General features: G+C 40.2%; 1 protein-coding gene across 1 annotated transcript; it reads right to left on the bottom strand.

The window, feature by feature from the left end:
- Nucleotides 1–1,038: 1,038 nt before the first annotated feature.
- Nucleotides 1,039–5,096, bottom strand: lhx8a (LIM homeobox 8a). Its single transcript, XM_030773725.1, has 8 exons — nt 5,013–5,096; nt 3,786–3,926; nt 3,279–3,400; nt 2,436–2,656; nt 2,100–2,203; nt 1,850–1,945; nt 1,333–1,522; nt 1,039–1,124 (listed from the first exon to the last, which is right to left on the bottom strand). Exons 1-8 carry the CDS (start codon nt 5,094–5,096, stop codon nt 1,039–1,041), a joined length of 1,044 nt encoding a protein of 347 aa, XP_030629585.1.
- Between the last annotated feature and the right edge of the window lie 10,693 nt (nt 5,097–15,789).

Raw genomic sequence — 15,789 nt, 5'->3', positions numbered from 1 at the left:
AAACAGTTCCAGCTACATGTCTCACATCAAAAGGGACGCGCGTGCAAGCACACACGCATGCACACACACACCCCACTGGTGCAGTGTCAGAACGCAGATCTGTTGGAAAACTCTTAATACAGTTAAACAAAATCAGACACACACATTTTCTACAACGTGGACATAAATTACTGATCATTCATAAAGTGGCCAGTGCAAGTTCAGTTCACTGTGATCATATTTAAATATTATGTTTGCGCATGTCCCAAGATACTGTATGTTCAAATCCAAGCTATAGCTAAAGCCTTTGTCTCTCAACGCTATAATGCAAAAAGACACAAATCAAAATATTTTTTCCAAAAAGTACTTTGCATTTAAGTGTGACTAAACCACCATCAGCATATTCATATGACTTGTCAAAATGCAAACAAACTACAACAGCCTTAAGTGCAGCATTATACATTATCTGATAGAAACCAAATTAAGATAATGTCCAATATTTTCCATGTCAAAGTAAATTACTTTATTTAAAGTCAAAAGGGTTTGCTCCTATTAAGTTCATTTGATGAGAATTTATCAAAAGCCAGGTCATTTTTAAACAAAAACCAGGTAATTGTTCTGTGCCTCAAAATCAGCAATTTACTCTTTATTTTATTTTTTATTTTTTTCAGCTTCAAGTCCTTAGAGCCATCGACAGAACAAAAATGAAGCTATGTGCTGACAAACCAGAAACTAAAAATTCCATCATAAATTTATTTTAAAACAAAGTGCTCAGTCACATACAAGAAATAAATTAAATGCCATGGATTGAATGACCAATATATAGATATTATATAATATATATTAAACAAAAACTTCAGCCTTTTGTTCCTTGTACAATTACACTGTATACTCTTGATTAAAGCAAAACGGATCTCCTTCAGTAAGTGCCCCCAACAGATGAATAGTTTGGGCGTTGATGTTAACACACACACACACTACAGACAGACTGGTGAGCAGTAATTCCTCAAGCTTCCCTGTGGGGCTGACCTGATCGCTTCGCACTGGAGAGTATGCGTCTCAGGCGTGGCTGATTGGCAGCTGTGTCATTGAATGGGGCGGTAGAGGCTGGAAAACTAGTGATGTCGGAGAGTGTACTGCAAAAAGCACAGAACAGGGATCATGAGGGGTTTTTTTTTTTCTTAATTTATTTAGTTAGTTATTTTTATTTGACCCATTCTAAAGATAACCTTTACACAAAAACCCAACAGTGGACAGAGTGGTAAGTTGATACGACCAGTATAAATGAATACAAACGGCAACATTAACGTTAAAAATATATACAAGTCACTAATCGCCAGCATAAATATGTTGACTCACCGTCTATGTAAGAGTGCAGAGCAGTGAGCATGGGTGTATCCACGGGTGCAAAAGCGGTGTACTGGAGCTCCTCCATTTGTGGAGGGGAGAGTCTGGCAGGCTGCAGGGTTGACACTGGTGCCGAGGAAGAGTGGTTAGGGCTAACGTGCTTCTTGTGACGGGCTCGACAGTTCTGGAACCAAACCTGAAAGCCAGACATACAAGCAGTGGTCATTTGAAATGACTTAAGACAGAAAATTCTCTTGAAATTTAAAATGTGCTTAACAAATGGCACAACAACCAGAACACCAGAATAGGGGGGCGAACTATAGCTCAGCAAGAAGTTGGTCAGATTGTAGACAAAGGATCAGCTTGTTAAATGCCCTCAGCAAAACTGAAAACGTTCAAAAGAGTTCATAAAGTGTTTTATAAACATTTCAACAGCAGCAACTATCCCAAAATAGCAGCTGTTTATATGCTCCCTCAATAACGGTATGGAGAGTTTGAATGCTCATATGGAACTGCGTCTCACCTGAATTACCCTGCGGCTCAATCCAGTCCTCTCTGCCAGTTTCTGCAAGGTCTGAGCATCGGGGTTGTTATCCTGAGCAAATTGGGCTTGCATTACCTAAAACCCCCACAGCCAAAAGTTTCAGACTTCTGATAAGTGACTCTGTATAAAACCTTATATTTAAGACAAATCAGCACTGATGGGGTGTAAAGTATAATATAAATAGGCGATTCAGCTGCTTTTAAAGAAGTCTGTATGAATGACTATTAACCTGTAGTTGGTCTGCAGTAAAGCTTGTGCGAGCCCTCTTGGCCGGCTTAGGCTGGTTTACCTCCTGCTCTGAGGGCACTGCTCCCTCTACATTCACTCCTTTCCCTGCCGGTCACCACAGACAGCACATGAGAAAGCCAAATAGAGTATGCAACAATTCAGAGAGCAATATGATCTGGACGCATGCAAGATGTTTGCTCAACAGCCCATTCAGAGGGCACGTCTGCAAAATCCCTTACAACCATACCATAACAGAAACACTACATAAAGAGCACAGCGTTTTTCTTCAATTTTGTGATACTGGCTGACGACTACAGCAGAAGCGCAAGATCCTAACCGTTTTCCATGGCCCGTTTCAGGTTGTCCAGCATGCAGTCATAATGCACACGGCACAGCACCCTATCATCTACCAGGGCAAATTCTTCCCCTGTAGACAGCTGCCGCTTACAAGAGAAACAGGCAAAGCAAGCAAGGTGGTAGGTGTTCCCCTTTGCTCGGCGCACCCAGTCATTTGAATGGATATTCCTTCCACAATGCGCACACCGTGTTCCATATTTCCTGGTTAATGGAAAGACTCTTTAATCAAGTGCATAATCAATGACACAGTGCATAATTTACATACGGTTCCTTGATTTTATAAAAATAGCTCAACTAGCCACAGCACACTGATCCATCAGTTCGACATTGTGTTAACTTTGCAAAGGCCTACAGCACAACAGTGGGTCTCCAGAGACCACAGCACTAAGAGATCTATACATAGCCTCTGTCAAGCCTCTCCGTGCGTGATATCAGTATTAAATTTGGATCCGAGGTATGGATTTGAACACAAGTCCAAAAAAAAAAAAAAAAAAAAAAGTCTGAATACGATTTACCGTTTTGGTGTTGGTGACAGTGGGTATTTTGAAAACTTAAAGATGCTTTGAAAAAAGCTACGAAATATCGATACCGTCTTAAATTCAAATAACATATATGCACAAGTCAAGTGCACTGAAAAAACGTAATATTATTTTGCTGGATATTGTGAAGTCACTGTCACTGAAGCGAATACTGATTATGATGGCATATCCACCCCTATAGTGGGGTCTGTTTAGCTGCAAGTATTTGTACTGTTTTAACATGTTTCACATCTGTGACACAAACCGTCACATACGTATGTCTCACAAAAAGTCGAAGCGGTTACCTGAAATAGTCGAGTTTACAAAAAATTTCTTTCTCTTTGATGTAGCAACTGACGTGTCTTCCCAGTGAAGTCTGGCAGACGCTGCACGAAAGACATCTCACGTGCCAACACAAGTCATTTACCTAAAATTTAAAAAAAAAAAAAAAAAAAAGAAAGAGAGAAAGAAAAATAAAGCTAAGCGGCCGTTCAGTCGATTCAGCAGAGAATGGTCAATATTACAGGCGAATAATTATTAATCAATAACCTTTAAATTAAAAAACAAAGTTGGGGATCTCAACATGCATTATAAAGTTCGCTTTTAATTTAAATGAACGAGCTGACTGCAGATATTTTGGCCTGCGTGTTGCTAGTCATTACAAGGGTGAATCTAGTAATTGAACAAACCGGTATTCACAATTCTTTTTTTTCCCCCCAAATTGCACTTGTTCAGATACTATTTTCGCCTCACTTGCCCACGGATATATTAAGATCAACACATAAAATGGCTCGTAAATTCGCAACACTTACCTTTAGCAGGTATTTGTCCACGATCTCAGTTCCACAGCTTGTACAAATGGCTTTTTCTGCGTTCATTGCATGTGGCGAAGATGGTGACAAAGTGGACGAGGGTGAGCACGAAACTTCTTCAAATTGATCCTGTGTTGTTCCCTGAATAAATGAAAGTCAGTTCAAAACGCCTCTGAAAGTTTAAAATCTCTGACTAGAGGGCTACATTATTGTTTTAGGGCTGCGGTTAGAAGGGTTTTGCCAAAATCACGTTAATGCAACGTGTTTCGTCACAAGGCAACCATATCGATTTTTTTTTTTTTTAAAAAGGCAAACTGTCCACTAATGTGTAAAAGACGATAGACCATACTATCGAGTACCAGTTCGGTTTCGCCTCCGTGTTTTAGACCTTGTATGGTTTGCTTAGGATTGTCCCCTCAGCACTCGGGCATGACGACAAAGGCACACGGGTACTTTGGGAAGAGACGCGACCCGCTGACGATAGAGAGCCTTTATACCCTCTGCAGTCGACCTATTAAAGTCCACTTGCCTTTTCACCATGACAACCTTAGGAAGCAGTGACAGCTTTGGATATAACCACCGAACAAATATGTCAATTCTGTATTACAGAAGCTTCTGGTTCTGCACTGGTCATTGTCCTTGGAAAATTTGGGCAATTAATTTGAAACGCCTTCCAGGTTGGACGCAAACAGTTCAGGAGTTCAATACCCACTTTAAGATGCTAATTTCAGTTTGAGAGATCCGATTCTACAACGCTCTTATACTACAAAGGGCGTTTTTATTTAGTCACTTATTTTTAAACGATGCAGCTGTGCAGGTCAGATAATTCGTCGACTACTTACAGGCGAGTACACAGCTGAAGCTGATTGCATTATTTAAAAAAAGTGAGGCACAAGGTAGGCAACTATTTACTCTAGGTTTTTCATGTGATAAAATCAATTAATATGTAGCTGATATTCCTTAATAAATTCTTAATGCAGCATGTTTCCTTTGCGACATTGCACAGTTTAAATGTTTCTAAATGATATTACAAGGGTCAATTGCGCACCCCAGTCTCACAGCTTCGGCCACATAAATACGCTACTAGCGCAGTGCAGTTTCAAGATTTTACAATAAAACCAATGCAGTCGCAAATGTTTTCCTTATACGATCAATAGACACAAAACAACTTTAGTTTCAGAATACACTGATCAGAATTAAATCGATGATAACAGGTTTTATACTCACTGCATTTTTGGAGATTAATTTGAAACCATCCCCACAGTCTTCCACAGTAGGACAAGTCAGCATTTGTTCATTTTTCCAGTACATTGTCCAGTTCAGTTTCAAGCACAAACACCTTTGGTCTGTTGTAGAGCATCAGCCCATAGATTCCAGTATCAGAGTGTGCTCCGACCCCATGCTTTTATTAGAACTTTTGTTTTCGTGGCCGAGGGTGGAACTTTTTCGTTGCATTTTCTTACTTGTTTGGCCGCACCTCCTTGTGACATTCAAACACACGCCTACGGTTAGGTAAGATAAAGTTACATGATAAGTTTAGCCGAAATGGAATGTTCGAAACTGTAATAGTGTAGCTCCATCGTTCGGTAATAATAAAATGTTTGGGATGCCCTATGAAGGAAATGTCTCGTATCGAACTAAAACGCATTTTTGTTATATTATAGTTCAAGTAAGAATTCATTAACTGCGTATTTCCGTGACTCCAACAATTTCTGCTTTTAAAACCTTTGGCAATCACAGCCGCTGTCGTTTGACTTTGTTCCATTTTAACTCGTAACATCTGACAGGGAAATTGAAGAATCCCGATTCACGCCTGTCTTCCAGCTGAACTTGTTTAATTCTTCCTTACAGCAATGATAATGCAGTTGCAATCCGCTGTTTGTGGGGGAGATGTGGGAAACTCAGTTCATAGTGTTAACGGATAAATTGTTTACACATGACATTTATGTCATTTTAGGATTTTGTTTTTGTACGCAGCATTATATTTTGGCTTTGTGTAATTGACATAGCCCATCTTTCGCCGGAACGCGGCTATCAGTTTTGTACACGACACAATTTACGATTATTTGTAATTATTACGAATGGATGCAGATTGAAAAATAGAGACACTTTTTGGGGGATGAAATCTTCGATCCACAGATCTTCTTACAAATTGGTATTGGCAACTGATTGATTTTGTATCAGCGCGGTCACAAAGGCAAAAATTTTTTATTTTCACTTTTCAGGAGGGCATGAATACGCTGTTTCCCTTGGGGCAAATGCGAATTTCTCTGCCTCGAATAACTGTATTTGATTGCAATTTTAACACACCAATAAAGATGCCAGTTTCGTGTTTCTATATTTTTTATTTGTTTTCTTTTTATTCATTATTTTCATTCACAGATGCAGGTCTATGTATTTTCTTTTAAGACTGGATCCACACTACTGCACAATAAACGACTGAAAATATTTTAAATCGTGTGGTTTTACCTGGTTTGTTTTCTTTATTTTGTTCTTATTCTCTGTTCCAGTGGTTTATCCTGTGGCATCTATTTGGGTGTCATTTGAGAAATTTTAAAAGAGAGGAAAAAAGACTGGTTTATTTACGATGTTTCAGTGATGACTGTGATTACAAGGAGGATAATGATTCATTTTAAAGTTATATTTTTTGACAGTTTACATGTCATGTTGATCTCAAGTCCTGCATCTTTAGCTGTAGGTCCAATGTTTTCGTCTTTCATCAGTGTTAAAGAGACTTGTTCCTTTCTGATAAATATGTTTTCGTAGGTCGTATTTCGCTTAATTGTACATTAGAGCTTAATTTATTTAGCCGACTGTGGAAAAAAGACTACTTATTTGTGTCCACGTTATTCTCCACCAAGAATTTATCGATTCTCGCAGTCTGTCGCAAATTCTTTCTTGTGCTAAGTTATCTGTAACTTCTTAATGTCATTAAGGCAATGAATTAAATAAATACACTTTTTATCGTTTCATTTATAAACACATTTTAGCCTTTTAGAGAGATTGTCTTTTCTTGCAGTAATAGCCTTAAAAAACATTGTGTCTTGCGACTACCAAAACTCCTTGCTCTATTTTTAAATAGTGTCTGGCAACGTCTACAGAGGTCTGCCTTTTTGTCTTGAGTTCTGGTGTCAGTTCTGACACAGCCAGTATTTTAATGTGTTTCCTCTCTTGGGGTAGTTCTCTCTCTCTCTCTCTCTCTCTCTCTCTTTCACACACACACATTCAAAGACACATGTTGGTGTGTTTAAATATGAAGATGTATTTCTCTGAGCATTTAAGAAAAAAGAGCCTCTGCTTCTTTCATTACTATGTTCCAGGTACACAAGTGCTATTTGTAGCTGTGTTTACAAAAATGTATGAAATCATTATGCTGTTCATTTACATTTTTAAAAATGATACAAACAGAAAGCCAGAGCAATACATCATCAAGCTGTTCAAAACGTTGCGATCAAACTGTCCTTTGTTATCATGCCACAGTACTGAGGTTAATCTTTTTGAGATTTCACAAAGTGATGACATTATTTGAAGTTATGGTGACATCATACACACAAAACCAATAAGATACAACAATGTGGGCTTTCTTTCAAAAGGGCTTTAGTGTAATATTTAGTGCATTCTGAGTCAGAAACTTATCTCATTCCTTGGTGGAGCATGACAAAAATAATCCTAAAAGTGAACTTCATGTGAACATTTTTATGAAATACTGTGTTGCTCATTGCCCAAAATGCAGACCTTTGACCGTTTCTAGACAGATCGAAACTTTTCTAAATGAACTCTGGGGTTGAACAAAGTGATGTTATTGTCACATTTGCTTTCAGTTAACTTTCACTACTGTCTGTACAACAATTACGCAATACACGCTTTGCATTCGGCATTGGTTAAACTGCACCGAACCCTTCCCAATCCATCCAGCGCTCCTAAGCTGTCTTTCTGTTTTCATCATCTTTCATTTTCAGTCTATTGGTGAAGTTTTCCTACAGCACTGTGCACTCCTGCCACTAACTTTAACTCGTATGCTACAGTCACTCTTACCTGATTGGGGAAAGATAAAGGAAAGCTCTGTCTGGATTTCCCTTGTGTCCCCTCAGTTGTGAACTTAATGTAAGTATTACTGAATGCCACCTCTATAATAAAAGCACTCGCTTTTTTGCGGATCCTACTGTATTCAGTACTGTTATTTCAATGTTAGATAAGCATCTAAAAGGTTTCATTTTTAAATATTTTTTTAACATGTGAAGATTTTTTTTTTTTTTAAAAATATAGCCATTTTCATGTCTTTTCCTTGAGAAAAGATCTCATTCACTTAGAGTGTTGAAGGAGAATAGCTTTATTCACCTAGGAAATACATTGCTGTTTTTTTTCCTTCTTCAAAATGTATTTTTAAAAGCACGTGCTCCCTCCTTCCGTTTTCTCAATTGTTCCTTTTGCTTCCACAGTCCTATCTGCTTTGAATGGCTTTGCTTCAGCCCTCTCTCTCCACTGTGTTGAGAGATATTCCGTGGTTCCAGATGTGACTGTCAGAAACTGTGCCTGTTTTAGGCTTCTCTGACAATGCTACTTGCAGAATTACAACAGCAATTAGAACAGTCATTTTTTCCTCCTTTTGTTGTCGTTATTGTTGCAGTTGATGGACATCACCCAACATTATTCCATTGTATTCACTTCAACAACCTATGAAGTCATGAAGCCCGCTAGCGCCTGCAAGAGACAGTCTAAAATGAAGTCGATTTAAGAATTTCTCACTGCTGAGGTAGTTTGAATGCTTTTAGTTTGTGTTTCAATCTGTGCCATAGAGTTCAGACTTTATGAACATTACTTCACAGCCAGAGTAACTCCTCTCTGGTCCACCCACCATGTTCTTTTATTCATTGACTCTCATTCATAGTGTTTTGGAGTGATTAAAGTAGGGGAGCAGGGCACGTGTAATGTGACACTGCAGCTTTGGGAGGTGAGGGGGTCTCTGTGCTCCTCTGGCTGAGTAAATGCACCCTGACAGGTCGGTTTAAGGAGAGCTGTGGTCATGTTTCCTGGCCAGCTCTCTTGGCATTCAAGCTTGCCGCTGGAGAAAAAGACCCTTCCTTTGGCAGATGCTTTGCAATGCAGCAGATCTCCAGACACTGTGAGGATCGCAACTCTGGACTCAGTTCCTCACAAGATGCATGGGGGGGGGGGGGGGGTGATTCACATATTTCATCTGCTGTGATGAGTGCAGATTTTCTACAATAAGAATGAACACCTGGTAATACATAAATGTAGTCATCATGGTTCAGGACCATTGTAGCCCCTGTTCAAACAAAGCTGCTGTAAAAACATTCAGTGTGCAAACATCTACTGTGAAGGAGTTGGCTTTATTCCAAACAGCCACATTTTTGCTTAGAATTTTTTTTTTCTCCATTGACTGAAGCAAACACTAACCCTAGCATAATTTAAAACCTCAGTCCATACCTATGATCTCCCTATGATTTCTCCTTAAGGGTCAGCTTTTATTGCATATAATACCAATCGTGATTGAGCTGGTGGCCTTGCGTGTCAGGGGCCATGGTCCATAGACACTCCAGTGGAAGAGGAAATGGAGCTGATGACAGCTCCTCACACAGCAGGGGGCTCAGTGCCACTGCTATCACTCTGGCCACAGGAAACAGAGATTACAACACCGCAGTGACACGGATGTTGTACCCAAAACACACACACTTCACTTTCTGTTCTCTGCCCCTGCCACGTAACTCTCGGCTCCAGGCATGTGCTTTTGTTTCGACGCCACCGAGGAGTGTCTCCGAAAGTGACTACTCCTCACGTCCGGTTCTCTCGCAAACCATTCGAATCACGTTGTCAACAAGATCCACAAATGTATTTACATCAGGACCAAAAGTGGACTGAGAAAACAGTGGCACATACTGTTTGTAACCGCCTCTCCATAGGAAAAGATGGTATTCACTCCATTTTCATTTACAAACGCTGGACCAGGAAGCCATTAGTGCACTGTATTACTTACATACAACCCCACTGCCCTTTCTGTATAGTACTAGACATTAAACATGAACTTTTGCAACAATAGTGTTTAACTTGCAGCTCTTTAGTCAAATGACCAGCATCCCCCCTCCATTACCTTTCTTCTCAGATGAGCCAACAGCTCTGTTAAACAGCAAAGAACTCATTTTTAACTGTTTCTCCCTGGGATTTCCAAAGACTGCAACCTGCAAGATCTCTTTTAAAATCTCTTTTTAAATCATTTTTCAAATGACTTTTCAAATCACTTTAAAGGAACAATATGGCATTACCGCAATGTCTGTCAGCATAACTACCCAGGAAGTGTTGACAGCTATACCCTCCCCAAGCCACAGTCAGTCACTGTAGTGCTGCACAGGGAGGGATTCATTGACAGGATGGTGGTGTCTAGACATCAGGCTTTGAAGTCAGGTCCTGGTGCAATGACTGTGGCTCTTGCTGAACCCTTAAGCCATTTTGTTGTGGTCTCCACTACATCTCTGTGGACCTGCCCTGCACCGCAGCCACTGGCTCTCATACAAGAGTCAGTTCACTTTAGCCAAACAGCAGGGAACCCAAAGGAAAGCTCAGAATCCAAGCTAGGCCCTTGGGCTCGAACTCCTTTAATCTGTCCAGACTTCAGTCACATGTTGCTGGGGAAAGTAAGCCGTCAAAACCCCCACCGGAGCACCAACACGCACCGCTCAATTACATCTCCGCTGCAATTTGAGCCAGTTTGCATTAACAAAGGGAGACACATTCCAATTCATATTCAAAAGAGGACTGGTTCATATCAAATCCATGCATACTTAAACAGAAATCATGAATGAGCCAACAGCTCCTCTAAAACTTCCAAACTTTCACAACAGTTTACAACGCACAAAGTGAAATAAAACAAAAAACAAAAAATGGACAAGTAAGGTGTTTGGCTCCAACAAACTAATTTACTACACGAGAAGAAAGTTCCATTTCAGTTTACACCCCAACACACTAAACTTGCTGAATCTCACCATTTTCATACATTGACTTCTGCACAGCAATTTGCCTTTTTACAGGGGTAAAATACTCCCCTTCCATCTTATCACTCTCCTGGTTCTTGGAGGGATTCTGTGAGAAAAAGAGGAAGTGCACAGTGTAAAGCCCCCCTTGCGCTCATCTGGTAGTGATTTGTCTTCCAAGTGTACCCTTGGCCTTTATTCAGCATGGCGTCTGCCAGGGCAATGGCCAGGGGACTGCTCTGGTTACCGCCTTTGCTGAGTGAGGTGGAGGGTCTGGGCCTGCTGGTAGGCAGCAGGTAGAGTCTACCACCCAGTCTGATAGGTTGCCCGTTTAAAGCGTTTAAAGGACCAGAGGACATGTAAAATGACATCATGCATTTGCTTTATGAACTTGTTACTCAACATAGAGCTAAATCTTATACTCTCTCTCACTCCCTCTCTCTTCCTCTCACTCTCTCTCTCTGCCCCCCCCCCCCTCTCTCTCTCTCTGTGTGTAAATACAAAAATGCAGTTTATTAAAGTTTTCTCTTTAGAATTGCTTGGATAACCTGTTGATCTATCACCCATTGTCAGTTCAATACTTGCATAAAACATTGTATGGCACCCCACCCTCCCTCTCTCCATATTCAAATGGATACATTCCAATTGCATGCTTACTTGAAGACAAAAACTGCTGATGAAACATGGAGTAGTTTGAATTTAGAAAACGCTGACATCATGTGTATGGCATTGAACTTATTGTATTTTCTTAAAGTGTGCACTGACCAGATGCTGACTCTCTGAGTTTGACAACCTATCGGACTCTACTTTTCAATTTTCAATAGAAACAATTTTTCTTTTTTAATTTTCGTTTTTGAGGTAGGTTTCAAAGCACATTTATTTAGGACAACTTAGTTTGGATAGTCAACAAAATGAAAGATACTGGTACTTTCAGCAAGTTTCATTCATAACTCTGTGTGTTCTACAGTCAGATCTCAAACAGTACAGTCATATGGCTTTTCTCAGGAAACAGAAAGGCATGAAATATATCTTTTGGATTACTCTCTGTCTTATATATATACTGACTGATCAAATCTCATTCTCCCTCCTACTCTCTCTGTCTCCTTCTCTTTCTCTCTCTCATTCTCTCTCTCTCTCTCTCTCTCTCACACACACACACACACACACAGGCACGCAGGCACATGCGCACACTCATGCACAAACCTGTAAATTAATTGGAAAACCTTTCAGTGATTGTACATTGCTGCGCTCTTACTTTCTGCTATTTTTCCACAGTTATTTTCTGGCATGGCCCTAAATGAGTGAAAAATAACGCTGTAAATGATGCATACTCTTTATGTTTTCCATTACTGAACAGCTTTGCACGTCCTGTCATAACAAACACCAAAACTAGGAGCGTGGCTGAGGTAATCACATTTTGACACAGGTCACAGAAAGCAAAACAAATTGTCATCATTATTCCTCCTGCTCATGCACAGAGATCAATAGGTAGGTCCACGCACGCACCATTCAGTTTGGTTTTCAAAGGGCAAATACGCAAAAGTGGCAGGCCATGATTGAATGCAAAACAGTGTATAAACAATGCCCCTACCACGAAGCTTTTCCTCCTCAGCATTGGGCTTTTTTCCCCTTTTCCTCTTTAAAGGTGTGAACAAGACACGAGTGAAAGGGGCTGAAAAAGGCGGGCTTTGACAGGTAGGCAGGCGTGAAGCGGCTGCTGTGACAGTAATCTGCTGAATTATTCCAGGTATGACAACAGAAGAGAAGAGAATGAAACAACGCACCTGTCCCAGAATCCTTCTCACCTGTGTGCAGCTGCATGGAGCTGGGCCCAGGGACTCACCAAAAACCATGATATCATCACGCTCTACAAACAAACCTGCCTCTCTGTTCCTCTGTGCTCAAAGCACTCCACAGGACTCAGCAAGAATATCTGACAAAACAAGTGAGGTATCCTATGTCACATGCTCCTCTCAAAATATTTATTTATTCTGTATAGAAATTTCAAGGTCTCACGTATGAAAAAGAGCCTGGAAATGACACCGAAAAATGTCAAATAGTGACCATTATGACATATTATGACATATATGACATATAATGGTCACTAGTGAATGTGAATGTGATCATATGATGTTGCCTTGGAAACCATGATATTGTGGTGATGATACAAACTCTAATCATCATATAGTGTAAGTTTCTGGGCTCATTCTCCCTGCCGGGCATGATCCAGGACACGTGTGCTTTCACTAGGGTTACTTGACCCGCTGACCCTGCTTGCTGCTTCACTGGTTAGTGGAGGGGTGCCTGGAGGGCTCTGTGAAAACATAAACATAGAACATGACTAAATTTTCACTTCCAGGAAATTTGTTTATTTTTCGCTGCTAATCAAATCTTCAAATTACTTTCAAGACTTTTTGACCCATATACACTGAGAATGAGACTGAGAAGAAGTATGTTTTAGAATTTTTTTGTTTTGTTTTGTTTTGTTTGGCATATTTTGAAGTTTCAGAGACCTCCTGTCAATAATCAGACTAAAATGAATTTCCCCATATTTGGAATTTGCTAGATATATATCAAGTGTTTTCCACCATATCAAGTGAGGTTCATGCAGTTTAGGTCAAGATAATTTTTTGTGAATATCTTCATGGGGAAAAAAAAGGGGGGGGGGGGTCCCTACCACCAGAAGGTAAATAAATATACATAAAAATAGGGTCTTAAGATGACAGAGACTAATCTTTTAGGATTTTTAATACTTTTACTAGCCCTCCCCTCCAACACCGTCTCTTGGCAAGGCTATGCCCCACCATGCTGGGCCTCTAATTACTTCATCATGTAGCAGGAAATCCTGCCAGGCCTACATAAACAGCTTTTGGGGGGGGTGAAGAGGGGGGTCCTCTCCATCACAGCACGGCTGACATCTGACATGTGCATGCCCCTTCCACTCAGTACCAAATCCCACACCCACCCCTTTCTTCTCTTCTCCACCTTCCCCTGGGACACCTAGTCTAGAGCGCCGTTCTCCTTAACCCTCCTCTGATGCAGGTTGTGCCCTCGCTGGACGCTGAACTTTAGATTATGCGGGCCCTGGACGACCCCTTGATCACCCTTTCGATTGAATTAGCCAGCCTTAAAAGCGGGGAGTGAGAAAGGTAGAGGTTATTTCATGTGTGTATGTGCGAAGGTGTAAAAAAATGTTCAGGCTGGCTAATGCTAGGTACGCATTACAAAGATGTGTTTTTCTTGACAGAGAGCCTTTCACACTTCTTTCAGTGTTCTCCAAACAGCCTTGTCTGTCTTTTTTCTTTGGCTCTTGCCCAGTTCTGCATTTATGGGATTCACACCATGGGTTGGCTGTCAGGGTGAGGCATGAGTGAGGAATGATCCATAGCAGCCTGGCTGTCTTAGCCTTACCCACTGGCCTCGCTCACACTCTTCTCCTCTTACCTGCCCAGTCAAACTGTCTTATTTACTATCTGCAGGTTCCATCAGAAACTTCTACAAAACAACACAGTACAGCTAAGAGTTCATACTGCTTATTGGCTTACTCGCTGTTATACTGTTCCTCCAAAATTTCTTCTAAATTCTTCTTTATGTTAAATTTAATACTCAGATTAAGTGGCGAACATGTCTTCACATCATTATTTATACTGATGATAAGGTTATGTGCCTAAAGTGTGAAGAATGGCAAATGGTAGCAACAGTAAAAACCTAAGTACTTTTATTTTGTACAAACACAGAGAAGATATTTATGCTGTGACAGAGTCAAAGCTGTGAGAAATATTTACCTCAAGATGAAAAAAAAAAAAAAAGCTCGTTTATCATGAACCACCATCTGTCAAAACAGTTTTTGGGGCCGTTGGCATGCCTGAGCCTGAACGTGGAAGCAGATTCTAAATCGACTGTTTGCGTGTCAGAAAGTAATAGTCTCTGTTCAGGGTCTGAATACATTCTCCTAAACTCTAAGGAGAAAGAGAACAAACTATATTCATTTCATTTTAAACATTACCTGAAAAAGTATAGGTTCGGGTCAGACTGGAAGTCACTTCAGGAAAACAGCGTAAGAGGAATGTTAACGGTTTTCCTTTCCATTCCTGTTAGCAGAAAAGTGTGGAAGGAACATCCATTACCATCATCCATAATAATCTATCGGGAACACCTATTTAATGGTTAAAATGACTTTCTGCAAATGTTTGCCTGACATCAAGCCAAACTAGAGCACTCTTTACCAGACTTTAGACATCCAGAGAAGCTTCTGCTCCAGTCCCCATGCCTTCTGTGCAGTCACAACAATCTAGTGGTACTCTGTGCTTGGATAGATTTGTGTACCGATAATACGTATGTGTGTGTGTTTGAGTCATCTCAGTCAGACAGTGGGATAGTACCCTTATTTACAACATGTGCTAAGATAGCTTCGCTGAGTCAAGGGGAGCGTCTTCTGTCTGTGCCCGTAAGATGAGGTAAAATCCGCATGAGTGCTGACAGATATGCAGACAGAGATAAGCTACAGATTTCTCTGGTTAATGGCCTCGTCTTAAACAAGGGCCGCACCAAGATTATAAGTCACAGGAGGGAAATATTATTTAATGCTCCATTGGTCAACCCACTTCGAGAGGCTTTTTGACAATAAACTTTGTAATTAATTATCCCATTAATGAATCCAAACTCTTTTATTTAGACAGATGCTTGTCTAAATAAAAAACTTTAAATCATTTATAACTGATATAATAATTTACAAATAAGCTTTTTTTTCCCTTATCGTTTCACGCTTGACTTCCACTTCGCCTAATTTTAGAACTTACGCTGTAATGAAACACGAGCAAGTAAGTCAGGTTTAAACTCTGGAAAGATAACAGTGGTTAATACAAAGCTCTCATGGCTGACAACAAAGGTCAAGAGCTTGTCATAAAAGACAAAAAATTCTATTTTGATAAAAGATTTTTTAAAAGTGAAAATTGCTTCGAACTCAGTTGACACTTCAGTGGAGCTTTCATTTAAATATATTCCCCAGTCAAAGCAAC

This window comes from Chanos chanos, chromosome 5, assembly GCF_902362185.1.
Source record: "Chanos chanos chromosome 5, fChaCha1.1, whole genome shotgun sequence".
Taxonomy (NCBI): domain Eukaryota; kingdom Metazoa; phylum Chordata; class Actinopteri; order Gonorynchiformes; family Chanidae; genus Chanos; species Chanos chanos.
Note: the sequence above shows the minus strand (reverse complement) of the source record. Positions and strands in the feature narration are given on the sequence as shown.